Source organism: Hyaena hyaena, unplaced genomic scaffold (assembly GCF_003009895.1).
Source record: "Hyaena hyaena isolate Hyena2069 unplaced genomic scaffold, ASM300989v1 scaffold_178, whole genome shotgun sequence".
NCBI lineage: Eukaryota > Metazoa > Chordata > Mammalia > Carnivora > Hyaenidae > Hyaena > Hyaena hyaena.
In genome coordinates, this window is record NW_024080807.1 from 226,523 (window position 1) to 247,143 (window position 20,621).

At 37.4% G+C, this 20,621-nt stretch overlaps 1 protein-coding gene across 1 annotated transcript in view; it reads left to right on the forward strand.

Moving 5' to 3' along the window:
• Positions 1–20,621, forward strand: part of MOXD1 (monooxygenase DBH like 1) — an 89,415-nt gene that overhangs the window by 16,097 nt on the left and 52,697 nt on the right. The window contains exons 2-4 of the mRNA XM_039240431.1: positions 5,291–5,437; positions 7,071–7,238; positions 7,375–7,458. Coding sequence (XP_039096362.1) covers positions 5,291–5,437; positions 7,071–7,238; positions 7,375–7,458 — 399 coding nt within the window. The remainder of the gene's footprint in view (positions 1–5,290; positions 5,438–7,070; positions 7,239–7,374; positions 7,459–20,621) is intronic.

Here is a 20,621-nt window from a genome sequence, read left to right on the forward strand (position 1 = left end):
ATAGAATAATGAGTCTTGAAGAGAAGGAAGCATTTCAATGGAGTTAAGTTTCAATGGGTGGAGTTAGTTTTCTCAGTGGGGTGAAGAGAGTAGGGGGGGAGTAAAGAAGAAGAGTGTGAACAAAAGGAAAGGATGGAAAAGGGCAGAATTTGAGGGGAGTAATAAATAGATAACAGAGCATGTGGTAGGATTAATGATAAACAATGAAAAATCAAGTTAGGCTAAATTGTAGAAAACCTTGAATCTGAATTCTGGAACTCTGAACTACATACCATTGAATAAAATACAGTGACACTGAGAGTGATTTTCAAGGAAGACTGACAGAAATAATGCAGGTGATAGTCTGAAGTGAGGTAGAGGAAGTTGTAATAGAGTAGAAGTGAAAGATGGGTTAGTTTTTCAGAGGAGGAACTGATGGGTACTGTGGAGGTGTGAGTAATCGAGGAAGAAGTTTACGAAGATTGCAGTTTTGAATCTGGATGATGGGAGAATGGCAGTGTAATGAGAGAAAATCAGGGAAACTAGTCTTACAGACAAAGGGGAAATACAATTTTGGATATATGGCATTTTGAAATGACACTAAGACTTCCAAGTGGAGTTAGACTTTTGGATGTGTGATACTGAATGAAGGTGATGATTGGAAACTCTTGGAGTAGATGAGATTCCCAAAGGATGAAATACAAAGACACGAGTATAATGTCAAGGACAGAACTTTGACGTGTATGGTTAGGGAATGGGAGAAATAGAGATAAACTGTCAGAGGTGGACAGTCAGTAGTGGGGCTGTCTGGAAGTTGGCAATGTGGACATCCTTGCCTTGTTCCCAAGACTGAGTTGTTCCCAAATTTAGTGGAAAAATTTAGTCTTTCATCATTAAATATGATGTTTGCTGTAGGATTTTTTACAGGTGCTCTTTATAAGATGCTGTTTCCTGAGAGATTTCACCATGAATGAATGTTTCAGATAGTTTTTCTGCATTTATTAAGATGATTGTATGGTTTTCTTTTTTTAGGCTTTGATATGATGAATTGTATTGATTGATTTTATAATGTTGAATCAACTCTGCATGTTTGTGGTATATTATCTTTTTAAAAATATATCACTAAATTCACTTTGCTAATATATATTTTAAAGAAAATTTGTATTTTGGCCCATGAAAAATATTGCTCTGTACATTTTTTTTCCATAATGTCTTTGATTTTGGTATCAGAATAAGGCTGTCATCAAAAAAGGAGTTGGGCGGTGCCCTTGGTTCTTTATCTTCTGGAAGAGTTTGTGATGGATTCGGATTAACTCTTCCTTAAGTATTTGGTAAAATTCCAAGTGAAAGCAGCTTGGCTTAGATTTTTTTTTGGTAGGAAGGTTTTTTTACTCCTCAATAGATTATAGGGCTATTCAGAATAACTGTTTTCTTTAATAAATTTTGCTGGTTTGTGTCTTTCAAAAACTTTGCTCATTTCTTGTCAAAATTATCCAAGTTTTTTATGTCCAGGTGTGCATAATATTATTAACCTTTTTTTAAAAAAAGTTTATTTATTTATTTTGAGAGAGAGTGTGAGGGTGCAAGTGGGGAAGAGGCAGAGAGAGAGAGAGAGAGGGAGAGAGAGAATCCCAACCAGGCTCTGAATCACCAGTGCAGAGCCTGATGTGGGGCTCGAACTCACAAGATCATGACCTGAGCCAAAGTCAGAAGCTTAAAAGACTGATCCAACCATGCATCTTCATAGTATCATTAACTTTTTAATGTCTGTAGGATCTATTGTAATATTTCCTTTTTACTTCATTTATAAGTATTTGTTTGTACTTGTACCATCTGCTGTTTGTTTTCTATTTCTCTCCTCCTGCTTTCTTTAAAAAAAATTTTTAATGTTTATTTTTGAGAGAGAGAGAGAGGGAGAAGAGCATGAGTGAGGGAGGGACAGAGAGAGATGGAGACAGAGAATCCAAAGCAGGCGCCAGGTTCTGAGCTGTCAGCACAGAGCCTGATGTGGGGCTTGAACCCGAACTCACAGACTGCGAGATTATGACCTGAACTGAAGTTGGACGTCCAACCAGCTAAGCCACCCAGATGCCCAGCTCCTGCTTTCTTTTAGACTGGGTATTTTTATGATTCCAAAAGAATGGATATTATTTGGGATAGAATGAAAGGCAAGGTGTGGGCTGTCATGTGTCATAACTGAAATTCTCTTACAGGGACATACATGATCACAAGCTGAGGGTGGGGAAACATTGGCGTCTTAAACAGAGAAAGTTAGAATATTTGTCTTGGGAGGCATCCTAAAAAAATAATAAGAGATTAACACGTAGATTTCTAAGCATTCGTAGGAACCCAGCTTAAGTAAACATGTAGCAAATAATACTATTAAGATAGGCCTTAAGAATTGGAAAATGTGAACAAATTATAATGACATTATGGTGGTGGTTAGGATATTTTACATTTCAGTTGTAATAAAACCCATTCATGTTTTCCCTCAAGAAGGTTGAAGATACCAGCATCTTTTAGACAATCACATTTTGCCAGGAGGCCGGAGCTTTGACATATCCAGCAGCCATCCTTTTGAAATATTGGACGCTCAGTGGTTTACGCAGGGTGGATGCACTCAAGGAGACCTGAGTTCAGTTTCTCCCATTTTCTCATAGCTAAGTTATCTGAAAAGCCGGAAGAAAGTGGGATAGCTGAAAGGGATTGTTATTGGTAAGTGGAAATAGAAAGAATGAAAGTTGGCCAGCCAGCTGAATACTCTGTGGGACTAATGGTTTTGGAAACATATTTGCAAGACTAGGGTAATTATTGTACTCTTCCAGCTGTTTGCATTTTGGGTTGTGTTCTTTTTGTTTGCAAAAACTGTGATTGCTTGAATCATGTAGTGAAATGTGAACTCAGTATAAAGGCACAATAGATCTGAATCCCTCATTGTCCATAGGCATTGCTATCTCATCTACATATTGAAGATCTATGTGATCAAAAGTGGGAAAATCACAATGTGATAGGAGTAGTTCATTTGAATTGTTTTCACAGTTACAACTGGTTCTCAGAACACATTTTTTGACAGCCTCCAACTTTAGCAGTAGAAAAAGTAACATTTTACCTAAAAAAAAAAAACAAACCCTTAGTGTAGATATTTTCTGTAGACACAAACTAACTCATACTTTTCCTGTGATGGCCTCTACAGTGTATAACAATGAAGAGGATACAGACTCAAGTCAGACTGTCTGGCTTTGAATACTGACTTTACTATTTACCAGCTGTGTGAACTTGCCAAGATGCTTAACTTTATGCTTTAGTGTCTTTATCAGTGAAATAAGAAAACAGTTCTATCTCATAGACTTGATGTAAAGGTCAACTGAGTTAATACATATGCATGTATCAGTACATGGCTTTAACTGGGCCTGGTGCATGGTATGTACTCAGTGAGTTGTAGTTGTTACCAGCATGAAAAAAGGTTACTTAGGCTCTACGCATCACTAATAATGTGGGTTTTGAGCAGTATCTGGATGTGAAATTTACATACACTTGATAGCTACCTTGGAAAGGTCCTAGGAATAAAAATACCAAATGCCGTCCATTTGAGTGTGACATTTACAATTTAAGGTTTTTCTTGTATAACTTATTTTTATTTATTTTATTTATTTTTGCTAAGCAGAGCAATCAGTTCTTCAAATGTAATTTCAATGTTAATAAAAATAAGTGTAACTATGTTTCAGCATGCGTTTTCTAAATCAGTCATTTGTGATATTTTTTAAATAGAAATTTTCATTTTTTTAAAGCTTATTTTATTATTTTGTGAGAGAGAGAGAGACAGAGGAGTGGGGAGGGGCAGAGAGAGAGGAAGAGACAGACTTCCACGAGAGAATCTATGCTGTCAGTGGGGAGCCTGTCGTGGGGCTCTATCTCACAAACCGTGAAATCATGACTGAGCCAAAGTCAAGAGTCAGATGCCTAACTGACTGAGCCACCCAGGTGCCCCAACCATTTATGAGTTTTTAAAGACAAAAATCACCATGTATGGAAAAACCAGTATAATTAAGGCAAACTTTGTGTCTTCTAGAAGAAATGAAAATTAGCAGCATGAATTTTATGACTCTTGATATAGTAAACAAATGGTAAATGATATCGGGAAATAGTTTGGATAAAAACCAAATGATATTGCAAAAGGGGGAAGGAAATTAGCATTAAATGGGCAATATTAAATAGGCAACTCCCCCATATATATGGTTTTATTTCTTTATCTTTCAAAATCCGTAAAATAGGTATGTATTATCCCCATTTTACTAATGTTGGAACAAAAGCTCAGAGTTTGACTTCAACAATTCTCCAAGGCTATTAAGGGATAGAGCTAGGGGTCAGATCCTAGCCTTTTGATTTGAAAACCCATGATCTCTCCATTGCAGGCATTCTGCCTCTCAGAAGTGATCTGCATACCACTTTGATCAGTTTAGTACAAAAATCATAGCTGATTCATAAAACAAATTTCTCCAGTTTTTCAGTATCTTATAATTCAACTAGTTTTGTTTAATTTTCCATTGCATTTCATTTTAATAAGCATTCGCTATTAAAGCACATACTAAAATAACCTATAACCTCAGATGGGATCTCGTAGCTTTCAGCAGTGATGAAGAGAACCTCTACTTGGTGTAATAGTAAGAAAAGTGCTTACCTTGGGGTTGATTCTGTCTTTGTCACAAACTAGTCAATTCCATTTGGGACAAGCCATTTCACAGTGTTGAAATTCCTCTTTTCATTTGTATTAATGAAGGGAAAGTAGTAGGTGATCTTGAATGTCTGTTTATTCCATTTCTTTTGATGCTCTATAATACTACAAAATCCTTCCCACATTTTCCTGAAGGGCCCGAAATTCAAATATGGACCCCTTTCTTGGGGAACTGATTTCCTAGTTGGGATACTCCAGTTCCTTCAAAATTCCCTGGACTTTACAAATGGCTAGAGATACAGTATCCTATAGTAAGCAAATCCAGAATTTGTTTTTCAGGTTTTATAAATATTCCTTTTTTAAAGTTTTTAAAATTTATTTATTTTGAGAGAGATTGGGTGTGAGCAGGGGGCAGGCAGAGAGAGGGGCAAAGAGAGAATCCTAAGCAAGCTCCTCACTGTCAGTGCAGAGCCTGATGCAGGGCTTGAACACGAACTGTGAGATTATGACCTGAGCCAAAATCAAGAGTTGGGCACTCAATTGCCTGAGCCACCCAGGTACCCCTAAATATCCTTAGCCCAAATTTTTTTCACTGTGAATTTGGGACATCCTAATTTTTCTTTTTCATACTTTCCACAGGATTATTTTACAAATGCAAATAGAGAATTGAAAAAAGATGCTCAGCAAGATTACCACCTGGAATATGCCATGGAAAATAGTACTCACACAATAATCGAATTTACCAGAGAACTGCATACATGTGACGTAAATGACAAGAGTATAACGGTGAGTAGTCTGTGAGTGACTGCCACGTGAATAAATTGTATGCTTGTTTACAGTGGTGATACACTTTGTAGAAAAAAAGGAACAAATGTTTAAAAATAACCTTTGAAAACAAAGTCACACAGTCTGTTTTGGAATATCTTTGAATTCTCTTTAGAAGCCACAGAAAATCTAAGACTATACATTTCAGTGAAGGCAATTTTTGTGTGAACCTAACCTTTGGAAGGGCCATTTAAAGTGGGGATGATTTTATCAGTAAGATTTCTGGTTTTTCCTCCATAAAATTTGAGACTACACAATAGATAAAGTTTGAAAAAAATGCATTATACAAGAGGGAATTATGACACTGAATTTTAGGGCATAATTCATCTGATTTGTGACTGATTCATTTTTGTAAATTTCTAAAATCAAGGTGAATGGTAGACTGATTAAAATTGCCTACTGACACAAGATTTCTTATTGTCAGACTTCATGCAAAAATTAATATCTTTATGCACATGCAAATTAAATATTTAGACAGCATATAATTCATGTGGTACTTTGGAAGTTTCCATGACTTTCTTGGATCAATTTCATTTTGTATAGATCAATCAAATTATCCTTTTTATTTGATAAATCAAAGCTTTAAAAATGGGAATGTAAAAATCTGAAGCAGTTTTGATTAACATTCAGCATAAAGAGTAAAGAGGGAGAAAAAAACCCATGCAAAAATGTAGATCCCTTTTTATGTAATATACAGTGCAATTACACTTTAATTGGAAAAATAATTATAGTCATTTGACTTATTAAGAAAGAATATAGCTTTTAAAATAAATGGCTTGCTTTATTATTTATTTTCAAAGTTCTTATTACAAAGATCTGGCGAAGACACCTTTATCTGTAGGAGGACTGAACAATTTCTTCATACCTCAGCAAGCCCTCCCCCTGCCCCCCCCCCCAGGCAATGTCTCCTGTTTGCTACATGGAAACCAATTTCACCTGACAGTACTTTCCCTTGATGGGATTCCGTAGTCCCTTGGAAAGTCCCAGGATTCATAAAATGACTAATGTTAGATTCTAGGATAGTAAACCCAGAACCAGAAATTCCTCCTGCGTTTACACTTTCTGTCAATTCGTACATGTGACAGGGCTAGTCCTGGGAAAAATCTATAGTGAACGTAAAGGTGCTAACCTGGAAAGTAACTTTAGTTTTCACTCCATTTATTTATTTTTCCCTAAAACGTTGCCTGGCATTAAAACAGGGTTTAGTTTTCCAGAATCCTTGCCTCTTAACAAGAATGTTTGCTTGGTAACTACTAGTTGCTAGTGTGCAGATCTGGCGTGACGATGACTTACTGTTGCCATGTGCACGGAAGTATAACCTCTGAGTCAGTTGCCTTTCTTCTGTCTTGGAAGATATAGTCTTGCGTGCTAAGAGGTACGGTTTCTTCCAAAAAGCAACTCATCTATGTGGACACGTAGTGATTGAATCAAATGGACACAATTAATGCTAGAGACCATGTTAAGAACTCCAAATGTCATTATTCTCTTTTTTTTTCACATCTCTATACTGGTTTAAATAGAATTCCTTAAACTCAGCTCAATGGTAAGGGGAGTGCTCTCATGAGACATAATGGTGCCCATGTCTGCTCACTAGGAGAGCACAGTGAGAGTGATCTGGGCTTACCACCATGAAGATGTGGGAGAAGCTGGCCCCAAGTATCATGACTCCAATCGTGGCACCAAGAGTCTGCGGCTGTTGAATCCTGAGAAAACCAGCATGTTGTCTACAGCCGTACCATACTTTGACCTGGTAAATCAGGACGTAAGTTTTTTCAGGTTTTATGATTGGACGGGTGGGTTTATGGAAAGCATGTAAGAGATTTTACTTACACTCTCGTGTTTAATAGTGTGTCAAGAGAATGTGACTTTGTGTCCCCCTCCCCTTTTTATTAAGACAGGTCCCCATCCCAAACAAAGGTACGACCTACTGGTGCCAAATGTTTAAGATTCCTGTATTCCAGGAAAAGCATCATGTAATAAAGGTATGTGACTCATTCACAGGCTAAATTTAATTTGTACAAACGGAGGAGAAATTGTTGTTAAGATGAGAATGATTTAAAAAATAGAAATGATTTTCAATTGTTTGAAAGTTATTTCAAGAACAAAGAACTGGCTTCTCTGACTCACACCATGTTTTACGACTCACTGAATTTAGAGAGAAATCTTGGATCGCAGCTAGGATTTTGGCTTTTGGTTCCTAATTTTACATTTTAAGGTAAAATTTAAGGATGCATTTGAACAGCCCTAGCTATTTCTTTTTTTAATTTTTTAAATGTTTTTTTTTTTATTTCGGAGAGAGAGAGAGAGAATGTGAGCAGAGGAGGGTCAGAGATAGAGGGAGATACAGAATCTGAAGCACGCTCCAGGCTATGAGCTAGCTGTCAGCACAGAGCCCGATGCGGGGCTCAAACCCACGAACCATGAGATCATGACCTGAGTTGAAGTCGGACACTTAACCAACTGAGCCACCCAGGTGCCCCCAACCCTAGCTATTTCTTAGGCAACATGTTATATAGTTGGAATTGCTGGACTTGCAGTTTAAATAATATATTTGCATATAGATAAACTACATATAGGAACATTACATTCCATGCCAAGATTGTCTGAGAATGGCCGTTTCATTGTAAACATTGGATATTGTCAAAAAATGATTTTTACAGTGATGTTTTGAAAATAGGAAAATTAATGGATTCCTACAGAATTAAAAATTACAGAATCGTGTAATAAAGAAACCCAGTTTGCCTGTGGCACCTAATTCCCTCCCAACTCCACCAGGAACAGTCCTCCAAAACTTTTGCATCTAGCTAGTGAATGAACACACATTTTTAAGGAATTCCATGTCCTTGACTCTGTGCTAGGCACTGCCTGGTCATTATACAGAGGCTGAATATATGATTCGTACTCTCCAGGAAACTATAGTAAGAGTGTAGAAGTGTCCTAGACACAGGGAAGAGTAAGATATAATTAAATCAGGCATATAAATTCTAAGCATTCAGAAGGCCAGATATCATCAGCTTTTTGTCAGTCTTCAGACTGTAACAAAGCAGTGTGGATGTGAGAAAGGAGGAAAACGTGTAGATTCTACAATCGAGAGGGAAATACATGGGTTTGACTTGCAGGTCGTCTCTTTTAACTAAGTGTGTGCTCTCAGGTAAGTTGCCCTGGGGTAATGCCTGGTTTCTTCCTCTACAAAGGGTGGTCGTCATAACACTTTCCCTGTTAACCTCAAAACATTTTGGCAGAGATGGAAACACCGAGTACGTTTTACATAGAGACTTAGATTTGTCAGTTTCTAATATATTCGTGTAACACCACAGAGCTGCCTTTTGCTTACTGATATGATTCGTCACTACCTTACAGAGGAAAGAGCGGGTGAAGGGAATGTTTATTGAATTACTAAGTAGTCCTAAATAATTGTAGAATATTGATGCAATCAGAAGATTTACCAACAATGAGACTTCGAATAAGCCGTTTACCTCTGTGCAATGTTATTTTCTGTTTCTTGCATGTTCCTTAATACCAGTGCCTAAGACCTTGCCTTATGCCAATGAAAAGTCTTTCTCAGAAAAGAGAATGCTATATTTATATATACTATGTGTCATATAATACTGTGTGTCATTTGCAGCAAATTTAATGGGAACCCAGCTTAAGGGACAAATGTAAAAGCACCAGTTCAGAAATAAAAGCAAATGTTTCACAAAATGGACCCCAGATTTGTTTTTCAGCAGATGTTAACTGATAGGATATAAAGCCCTGAACTACTTACATTAATGCATTTTTATTCTTATTATTAATGCTAATAATTAAGTCGAATGAAATAAAAGTATTTGTTCTTAAGGGAGGTCAGTATATGTTCTAACTCTCTATGTAGGACTTTCACCTGGTATCTTATCTAAGAATTTTTAGCGAGCTTTCCCAGTGCATGCTTTTATAGTAATACTCAGATATTTGGGCATGTATTGAGTATTTGGAGTTCTGTAAGATGATGGAAGTTCTTTTTTTCTTTTTTAATATTTTTATTTATTTCTAGGAGAGAGAGAGAGAGAGCGTGAGCAGAGGAGGGTCAGAGAGAGAGGGAGATACAGACTCTGAAATAGGCTCCAGGCTCTGAGCTGGCAGTCAGCACAGAGCCCGACACGGGGCTCGAACCTACGAACCGCCAGATCATGACCTAAGAGAAAGTCGGACGCTCAACCGACTAAGCCACCCAGGCACCCCAGATGATGGAAGTTCTTTACTCCTAGCAAGGGGCGGGGGCTTGGGGAAGAGGCTGCAGGTCAGAGAGGAGTGGTTGGTTATACAAGATTTGGTTGCTTCAGGGACAGAGGGTGGGTGGCTGGCATTTAAAATTCTATTATTACTTAAGAATACCACTTACAGAATAGATTCCCGAGTTTGTTGTTAAATCCCAAAATATCCTAAAGGTCATCAAGTACTATGAAACATATTCCAAAAAAAGAACTTAAATAGACTGGCTGGCTCAGTCGGAGGAGCATGTGGGGACTCTTGATCTCGAGGTCATGAGTTTGAGCCCCATGTTGGGTGTAGAGATTACGTAAAAATAAAATCTTAAGAGAGAAGAAAGAGCTCTATTGGGAAATAAATTCAAAATATCTATGTTGTAAAAAATTCAGGTTGTATGCGTTTTGAGACAGTTTTTAAAAAATAGTTTTAATTCACAGCTCATGCCAGTTTACAATAAAATGTTAATGCATTTCTAGAGTAGAATTCATAGATCTAAAACTTACCTGAAGAAATTACCCAATTTCCATTCTCTTTTCCTTAGCAGAGATGATGTCTAGTGGTTTAAGAAAAATATATCTTCTTTTCATAGACTCAAAGACGCCTGTGTTTTGAAGAGCTGTCAGCTAGATGCCTATCCTTATTCCGTATTTTATGTCCCACGAATCACTGTATCAAAAAGCCTCAGTCCTTTTTTGAGACAATAACCAAAAAGTACTTTCTCAGAAAAAAGAACATTGCTTTTATATTGTATTATATGATGTGTCATTTGCAGCGAGTTTTAAGAGCATATTGATGATACTAATATTGTGAGAAACCGGTTTATTGTTTGGACTCTCATTTCAAACAAAGAGAAGTGTGTGATTGCAATTGAATGTTAATAGTACTGCCCAACATACATGTTGTAGTTGTAATACCTATAAAACTAAGCAGATAAATAAAATATATCAGTGGCTGTGTGTGAATATACTTCACGTGAATGACTGAAGTTAAAAACAATTATGCCTTGGGGCGCCTGGGTGGCTCAGTCGGTTGAGCGTCCGACTTCAGCTCAGGTCATGATCTCGCGGTTCGTGGGTTCGGCCCCGCGTCGGACTCTGTGCTGACTGCCAGCTCAGAGCCTGGAGCCTGTTTCAGTCTGTGACTCCCTCTCTCTCTGACCCTCCCCTGCTCACGCTGTCTCTCTCTCTCTCTCTCCTAGAAATAAATAAAAAACATTTAAAAAAAGAACAATTATGCTTTTAATTTAAATTTTAATCATATAATGATAAAGACTATTTACTACCCAAAATATAAAATAATAAGGTAAATCATTTCTAAAATTATAAACTAACAGAGGTAAATAATTTCATCCACAGGAATAATGGGATGATGATAAAAATTATTGGGGATTTCAGTTCCCCTGAGATTCAGATTTATTGATTTGCATTTTGATTTTTGTGAAAGATGTTTAAAATTGTGGTTTCAAAACGGTATTGTCAGATGACAGCATGTCACACTAGAAGACAGAAATGGAGATTATAAAAAAGAAAGCTCTGGGGCGCCTGGGTGGCTTAGTCGGTTGAGCGTCCGACTTTCGCTTAGGTCATGATCTCGCGGTTTGTGGGTTTGGGCCCCGCATCGGACTCTGTGCTGACTGCCAGCTCAGAGCCTGGAACCTGTTTCAGATTCTGTGTCTCCCTCTCTGTCTGACCCTCCCCTGCTCACGCTGTCTCTATCTCTCTCTCAAAAATAAATATTAAAAAAAAAAAAGAAAGCTCTTGCTAATTTATATTAAAACCACAACTCCTCATATGGGATCGCCTTGTGTCTCTATCTCTCGAGCCACTGTCGAGCCTATATCTCCATATTTAAACATGACCCTACTTAAGCTTTGCCAAATATGTAGCTTTACCCTATACTTAAATTTATTTTAGAGAAAGTGATTCCACTCTCTTTAGTCAATAGCGACATCATTATCACCTAATGGTAACGATTGGATATGCTCTGGTAGAAGCTGAGGTTATCAGTTGGTTTAACACACTGGTTTTGTGTGTGTGTGTGTGTGTATGTGTATGTGTGTGTGGGGGGATCTTTTACTGTCAGAGAATGTTCCTCATAGATAAACTAAACTCCTAACTCATCCGTTTAAGCATGATCTATCTTATTTGATTTAATAAATGCTTGCTGATGGCCTATTATGTTAAAGAGGTTGAAAAAGGAAAACACTCTGCTGACTCATCATCCCATCGCCATGTTTCCTTAAAGGCCCACCTTTCTAAAAGGGAAGCAGTACACCTCGTGGTAGCATAGGAGGATTCTGCACTCTGATGGGCCAGATTTGGATCCTTTCTTTCCATTATCAGTCATTTAACCCTGGGAGACTTAATCTTTCACCCACAGCTCAATTTTGTCATTTAAATTCGCATGGTACCCTCCTTATGGAATTGTTTAGACTAAAGATTAAATAGCAGTTAATAAAATTTTATTACCACTTAGCACAATATCTGACACATAGAAAACCCTTAACAAACCCAACTGTTATTATCAGGCCATTTATTTTCAGTGTTGCTGTCTGAATGACTTTTCATTGAAAACTGCTGTTTAATAAGGAGACCCAGAAAAAGAAAGACCATCATGCTAAAAGACTGACCATTGCTGAGTTTTAAGAGAGGATTCCCTTTACTTGTGTGACCTCAGACAAATTATTTACTTCCTTGTGCCCCAGTTTTCTCATCTGGAAAATGGGCATAATAGTTCTCAGCTAATAGGGTTGTTACGACTGTTAAGTGAATCAAAAGATTTTAACGTAATTAGAAAAATGCCTGGCACATAGTTTTAAATAAAGTAACTAAATAAAATTATGTAGATCACTAGCAATAAACACAGTTGCTAATCTGTTATCATCTTCTTAGGTTTCTGGGTTGCTGAGGGATCCCAAACCAGCCAATCCTTTCTAGACAGTCAGAATTCCAAATAAAACCTAGATTGTCACTCATTTCATATAAGGAGGCCACCCTGAAAACTTTTGGCTGTGGAGAAATGTGAAGTGGAGATAAACCAAACACTGTCATTTTTCTTTTCATCAATAAATTCAAGAATGATATACTCTGCTGTATAAAAAATTGGTACTGAACAGAGCATCTTTCTTGACTTGATGTTAGATACTGCTGTTTTTTTCCATTGGTGGTACTCATAAATCTGAGTGATTTAATTTGGGGGAATGTTTCCTCGAACCAGAAAAATCTAAGAATAATTGATATTGAATGACCATGAAATGTCCTTGAAGCCAGAGTGCTGTACAGCCATGAAATAGTCACCTAAAACTTGATTTTCCTATCTTAGACACGTAGTATGAACATTTGGGTTTATGTACCATGTTAAATCAACATTCCTGGTCAGTTTCCCGATTATGTTTATTTCTTCCTCTCCTCCTCCTCCCTCTTTCCTCTCCTCCTTCCTCCTCTTCCTCCTCTCCTTTCTTCTTCTAAATAAAAGAACATCGCATGAGAAACTTCAGTGTTAATATATTCTGAAATGTCAAGTGTGATAGAGGATTTCTATTTCTGAAAATGTGTAAGACTTCCAGGTTAAATTCAGTGAATTGTAAGAATTTTCAGTGTCAAACTACATGATTTGACTACTAGAATGGCTTCTTCTTTGTCAGTATATATTCTCCCATTTTTTCCCTGAAATGATATTTCAAAATGTATTTTCATTGATGTGATTTTTCTTCCCTGATGGAAATGTTTTTCTTCCCTGACAGAATCGGTTTCTCATTAGGATGCATTTCCACAGACTCTGTGCTTTACTTATCATTCTTTTGTCATGTCTTCACCTTCAGTTTCCTTTCATTAATTAGGTGGCAGATTAGCAGGTGTTTGCTATTGACTGTTGACCAAATAGTTGTGTTTTCACTCCAATTCTGTGGAACTTTTTTGGCTTACCAATGTTTCCCTTTATTTATTTATTTACCAATTCAACCATATTTCATTGGATATTTAGTTAGATCTATATAGTTTGTTGAAAGAAATTTGCTTTCAAAGTATGCTTTCTGGGAAAGTACTTTTCAGTCATTTTAAATACATGGCCACACTATTTGGTTATTAAATTCTTAATACCAATGCATTACCATTGGCACCCATTGACAAAATGGATAATTCTTTATCTTGTAGAAAAATTATGCTGTAAAGTCATAAGAATCATCCTCTTCTTTGGAAATTTGTGTCAAAGGTTTGTAATTATTAACAACTGTATATATAATATATATATTAGTGGATCTGAAATTTTATATATGTCATTTATCCAAGAGATGAAAGTACTTGGCCATTTAGTGTGGCTGAAATTATAACTTTGTACAGAAAATAAAAGTGAAAGGAACATTGCTCCTAACACTGCTGAGTTGACTCAAATTAGCACATTTTTAAAGCTTTCTGAGTTAGTGTTCATTGTTGCAAAGTTCTTTCTAAATCTTCTCAAGTTACATCTGCTTCACAGAAATATTAGAGATTGTCTAACTACTTGGGTGTTCTTAATAGCCACTTGAGAGTACAAGGTAATTGAATTCACTTTGAAAGCATGTCTTTTCATGGAAGTGATTTATTGCTAACTCTGTCACTAATTAGCTTTCTGACCCTAGAGAAAGTACTTAACCTCACCATGGTCCTCAAATTCCTTGTCTGTAAGATAAAGGGATGGGATTCGATGGTTCCAAATGGCTCTTTTTACCTCTAAATATCTGTGACTTGCTAAAACTAAAAGTGAAATATGTGCTGGGGTTTGGATGCCCTGTGGTCTGAATTCCTGGTATGCCTGCTTCTCACTATCCCTAGGCATACCTGGTAAAAAAGCTTAGGACCCCACAACTCCCCTTGAAGTTTAAAAGCCCCTTTCTTTAGTCCCGTGGGCCTGGGCTCTTCTAGCATGTATTTTGAAACCTAGATTTCCATCTGTAAATGGGAATAATTATAGGATTTGTCTCAGATGGTAACTGCCATTATCAAATGAAATAATATCCATAGAGTTCTTAGATGTTTGGCATATATTAAGTAGCTCATAAATACTGGCTGTATTTCCAATTTACATTGGATTCCAGATACCTCTAAATCTTGGAAATAATCAAAATGAAGTATATCTAAGTAAACAAATAAATAAGTAAATAAATAAGTAAATAGATAAGGAAGGAAGGAAAAGAGAGAAAGAAAGAAAGAAAAAGAAAGAAAGAAAGAAAGAGAAAGAAAAGAAAGAAAGAAAGAAAGAAAGAAAGAAAGAAAGAAAGAAAGAAAGAAGAAAGAAAAGAGAGATAGGGAAGGAAAAGTAAAGAAAGGAAAGGAAGAAAGAAAGGTAAAAAAATCTAAATCTAAATCCAAATTTAAATCTGAATCTTGGACAGAATTTAAGTTTTAAGTAAGAATAAAACTAACAGTGCAGGGTGAGCAAGGCTGACAGATTGGTATAGCGCCTAGTATGAGCTCTGGAGATAGGTAGGGATTGTAATCCAACTCTGCTTTTCATTAGCTTGATGACCTTGGGCAAACTCAGCTCTCAGAGTTTGCATCTTCACTTGTAAAGTGGGAAAAATGCTTTCCAGTGGAGATGTAATGAGTACCAGTGAAAACACCTGTTGCATAAAGGGCTCATAATTGCTCGTTTTCTTCTCTTGATGGGGATTATAGAGACAGATGACTCAGACTTCATCCAGTATTTTCTCATAGTTATCAGGGCTGCCCTGAAACCATGGTAGGAAGTCAGTTTTTGTTTTATTTTGAAGAAAAGATTCCCTGGGAATTAGATTTCATAGCTTGCTCTCATTATTCTAACCCAAATGAAATTTAAGCTAATTTCCTCCTGTTCTTGTCTCAGTAAGGATAAAGGCCAGCTGTGACTATCCTCTGGGAAATATTCTTTCACATTCTTAGGTCACCATTAGCCTTCCTTAAGTTGGTCTTGAATAATACCATTTTCAACAGACAGAAAGAGATACTTATTTTTCTTTATTACTCTTCTACTGCCCAATTCTCTTCCCAGTCTAGTACGTCTTTTTAAAGTAGTCTAAAACATTGGATGACAAAATTGAAAAGCATCAGAACATTTATTGATAATTATTGGCCATAAAAGTTGGTAAATAATTTAATGAACAGCACTTTTATTGAAAGCACTAAATTCGTACTAAGATATTTATGTTGGATTCTAGGTGTTGATGGCAAAGTAGGTTTAAGTAGAAATATGGGAATATTTTTTAAAATGTTTTTATTTATTTTTGAGAGAGAGAGAGAGAGATAGCATGAGCAGGGGAGGGGCAGAGAGAGAGGGAGACCCAGAATCAGAAGCAGGCTCCAGACTCTAAGCTGTCAGCACAGAGCCCAATGCGGGGCTCGAACTGACAAACTGCGAGATTGACCTGAGCCAAAGTCAGATGTTTAACTGACTGAGCCACCCAGGTGTCCCAAACATAGGAATATTAAAGTAGGAATGACTTTTAATTAAATGCAGGTAGCATACTTACCTATTTCTTACTAGTTTAAATAGATTCTCTTGCGAGATTTTCACAGCCTCCCTCAAGGCAAGTTGAATTACCACCACTTTGCAGATGAACACACCGAGGCATAGTTTGCATAAGTAACTTGCTTAACCCTATACATGAATTCTGAGACACAGAGCCAAGACTGAGTACAGATCTACAGTGGACTTTTCTCTATGTAGTTCTGCTGGCCCAAGCCTTCTAGCTGGTATATACAGCAGTGACAAATAATTTGGGTGAGACATGTCAGATAGCTTATATGCAGCCACAGGGCCTTTGAGTCAGTTTCTCAGAACCAGGGCTGCTTTTGAATCCTACAGGATCAGTGCTTAGGCCAAAGAACACATGAGTAATATCATCCAAACCTGCCAGAGATATCAGCTCAAAGGTCTTGGGAATTGACTTAGCCCTACTTGGGCAGCATTTGAGCACACAGAACTCTGCTGTTTTCACACATGGGTTTGGAAATGCTTCTTAACAGGAAAAAACATATATAAAATATCATTTGTGATTTAGGAAGTTATTTAAATAAGACAAGTTAAGATGATTAGGTGGAAGATTATGCATCTTTTATGCTATAAAAAGGTGCAGAATGTTAAATCTCACAGATGATGTTAGGGAGAAAGGAATTGGAAATAATTTCATTGAAAAGAGAGTAGCCTACTAATCTTACGGGACACATCTTATAGCATAAGGATCATTGTGAAGAAGACCATAGCCTCCTGTTTGAGCAGAGGCATAGTCCTCTTTGGAGTTAAGTGAAAATAATGATAATGACCTATTTTATCCCCCTTCACTGTAATGGTCTATGAAAAGAGACTTGTGGAAAGAAATACTAACATTTTATTTATTTTTTAAAGTTTATTTTTATTTTGGGCGGAAGAGAGAGAGCGAGAGCAGTGGAGGGGCAGAGAGCGAGGGAGAGAGAGAGAGAGAGAGAGAGAGAGAGAATCCCAAATAGGCTCCACACTGTCAGTGCAGAGCCCGACTCAGGGCTTAATCTCACGAACCATGAGTTCATGACCTGAGCCAAAATCAAAAGTCAGATGTTCAACCAATTAAGCCACCCAGGTGCCCTGAAATACTAACATTTTAATTTGGGAGTGTAATTTATGGCAAAATACCCAGAGAAAAGTACCCTAAAAACAAGAAGAGCTCTGTTGTTGGAGAAAGAGCTGGAAGTACTGGCATCTCAGTGTGGCCTGTGAACCAGACTGAGGGCACATGTTTTAATCCTGCACTGGCCCTCACTCAGCTGAAAGTTAATGTGGCTACACCACAGCGCTTCTCCAGAGATTCATTCATGTTAATAACAATTCAGAGACTATAAATCTGTGTAACCGAGAGGTTGTTCTAAGTAATTGTTAGCCCTCAAAATTCTATGACTTTAGTTAAGTGTTGGAATTAACAAAACCAGAAATTTATAAAACAAATTTATAAATTTGATATCTGTGTAAAATTCAGAAAATAAGCTCTAATAAAAGTTGTCCTAAAAAGTTGTAAAAGAAATGATAATTTTTGTGTGTGTTCCCACAAGATATGTCAATTTTATTTTGCTGTAAAAAATTATACACCTGTCAAAACAGGATGACATCCATTATTTCTTTTTTGATTGCAACACTGACTTTTAGTTTTTATGAATGGGACTTTTAGTAATTAGCAGAAAAAGGTTATGTATGTGGTATGATTTCACTTTATTTTTTTAAATTTTTTTATACTTTTGTTTTTGAGACAGAGAGAGACAGAACATGAGCAGGGGGGAGCAGAGAGAGAGGGAGACACAGAATCTGAAACAGGCTCCAGGCTCTGAGCTGCCAGCATAGAACCCGATGCGGGGCTCGAACCCACGAACCGCGAGGTTATGATGTGAGCCGAAGTCGGATGCTTAACTGACTGAGCCACCCAGGAGCCCCTAAACTCACTTTAAATAAATGAGATATCTACTATTCAAGTTTATAAAATGCATAAATCAAAGGTTAGTTTCATATAACCCTAATCAAATTATAAAGGACTGGATAGATGTGTTCTTTAAAATATCAAGCCTCTCTTGGAGCATTTAAAATGAATGTTTCTTTTTCTAAAAAAATTTTTTTTCAATGTTTAGTTTTGAGAGAGAGAGAACTCGAGCAGGGGAGGGGGCAAAGAGAGAGGGAGACACAAAACCTGAGGCAGGAAATTGGGCGCTTAACCGGTGAACCACCCAGGTGCCCCTAAATGAATGTATTTCTCTATCAAAAACTTAGATTAGGGGCATCTGGGTGACTCGGTTGAGCATCCAGCTTCAGCTCAGGTCATGGTCTTGTGGTCCATGGGTTTGAGGCACGTTGGGCTCTGTGCTGACAGCTCAGAGCCTGGAACCTGCTTCAGATTCTGTGTCTCTCTCTCTCTCTGCCTCTCTCTCTTTCTCAAAAATAAACATTAAAATATTAAAAAAAAAAAAAATGGAGCACCTGGGTGGCTCAGTCAGTTCAGCGTCTGACGTTGGTCAGGTCATGATCTCTTGCTTCGTGAGTTCAAGCCCTGCATTGGGCTCTGTGCTGACAGCTCAGAGCCTGGGGCCTGCTTCAGATTCTGTCTCCCTCTCTCTCTCTCCCCCTCCCCAGCTTGCACTCTCTCTCTCTCTCTCTCAAAAATAAATAAAACATTTAAAAAATAAAAAAATTAGATTATACGTAAAAGCTTAATAATATTTCCGTTTTATAAAGAAAACTTTACTCTCACATATCAAAAACATTATGGTTGATTCTTTCTTCATTGAATCAGTTTTTTTGATTCCTATCCTAGGATGAATCATCTTAATAGAATCTTTAGGGATGGAGCCCAGGCCCTTTTGTTGGTGGTGGTGGTGGTTGAACTTTGGAAAAGTTCCCAAGTCATTTTGATAACAAGCTCCTTGACTGAGAATCATTGTTCTCTGTTTACTAGAACTTCCCAGCAGACCGGGAAAGGCTGTTTTTAGGTTATATTTTCTAGCACCTAGTAAAAGATTCTTCATGTTAAGTAGCATCGATACACATTTTTGTAGTAATATGCCGTTTCAGTCAACACATATTGTAAAAACTGAACACACATCAAACATCTACTATCAAAATACACTGCTAGTTGCCTGCACATGAAAAAAATTTAAGCAGTTTATGGTTTTGAGGTAGGTCATTCCTTGATGCATTGCATATTTCTTCATGGAAGGAGAGAGGCAAAAACACCAGCTGTTTCCTGGAACCACAGCTGACTTTCATTATAAAATTTCAACATGAACTAATTCAGATATAAGGGATACTTTCTCCTATGAAGGGAAAAGATTTATGACCTAGTGAAATATATACATCGAAGTTAACTCTATACATTAATGTTTATAATGTAATGGCTTCTTTTAGAAACTGCATACTGAAGGCGACCTTGCTGACACTAAATGCATTCATTGCCAATAAGGAGAGACCTTTTTATCGCTGAAATCTCACTGAATTGTTTTAGGCGGAACTTTAAATATTAAGTAAGGGCAAGACCGTGTAAATAACTGTTAATGAGCATATAAATCATACCTATAGCCTTTCCGCCTTTAGCTTGGCATGAGGAAGTCCTGAGAATATAGGAGAGGTCCTTTGTGGTATGTTTCAGAAATCAGTGTATTTAATATAGTCTATATCTTAATCATCTGGAGACATCCCTTTGCACCACCCTCCCGATTGCAAAGAAGAATCAGAGTGTCTAATGAATGCCTGCTTTGGACAGCACTCACTACTATGTCTTTTTTTAAAAAATATTTTCCAGATGATGTGTTACCTCAGCTAAGTCCTTTTTTTTTTTTTAATGTTTATTTATTTATTTTGAGAGAGAGCAAGCAGAAGAGGGACCATGAGAGAGGGAGAGAGAGAACCCAGGCTGCACGCTGTCAGCCCAGAGTCGAATGCCAGGCTCGATCCCACGAACCGTGAGATCATGACCTGAGCCAAAATCATGAGTTCAATGCTTAACTGAATGAGCCACACAGGTGCCCCAGTACTATGCCTTTTGTCAGATATAAGGCTATGTAAGACATAGTCTTTCACCCCAAGGACCTCCTAGCTTAGTTGGGGAAAAGACATGCACACCTGAATAACAGAGAAACCCTAGCCGTGGAGAGTGAACGTTGCTGTCAAAGTCCAAAGCATACACAAAAGAAAGGAGTGAAGGTCTGAACACCATCTCAAGCCGTATGGAAAGAATAATTTGCGGAAAGTACAACTAAATCGATCTTAGGGAGGTAGAGATGTGTGGGGAGGATGCCTAGGACACAAACTCCATTCCCATGCTTAAGCACCTGATAAAATTGAGAGCATTGGACCTTTTATGGATCATCAATCATCAGAAAAAAACTAGGAAGTAGATAGTAATATTATCCTCATATTACAGAGGAAGGCATTGAAG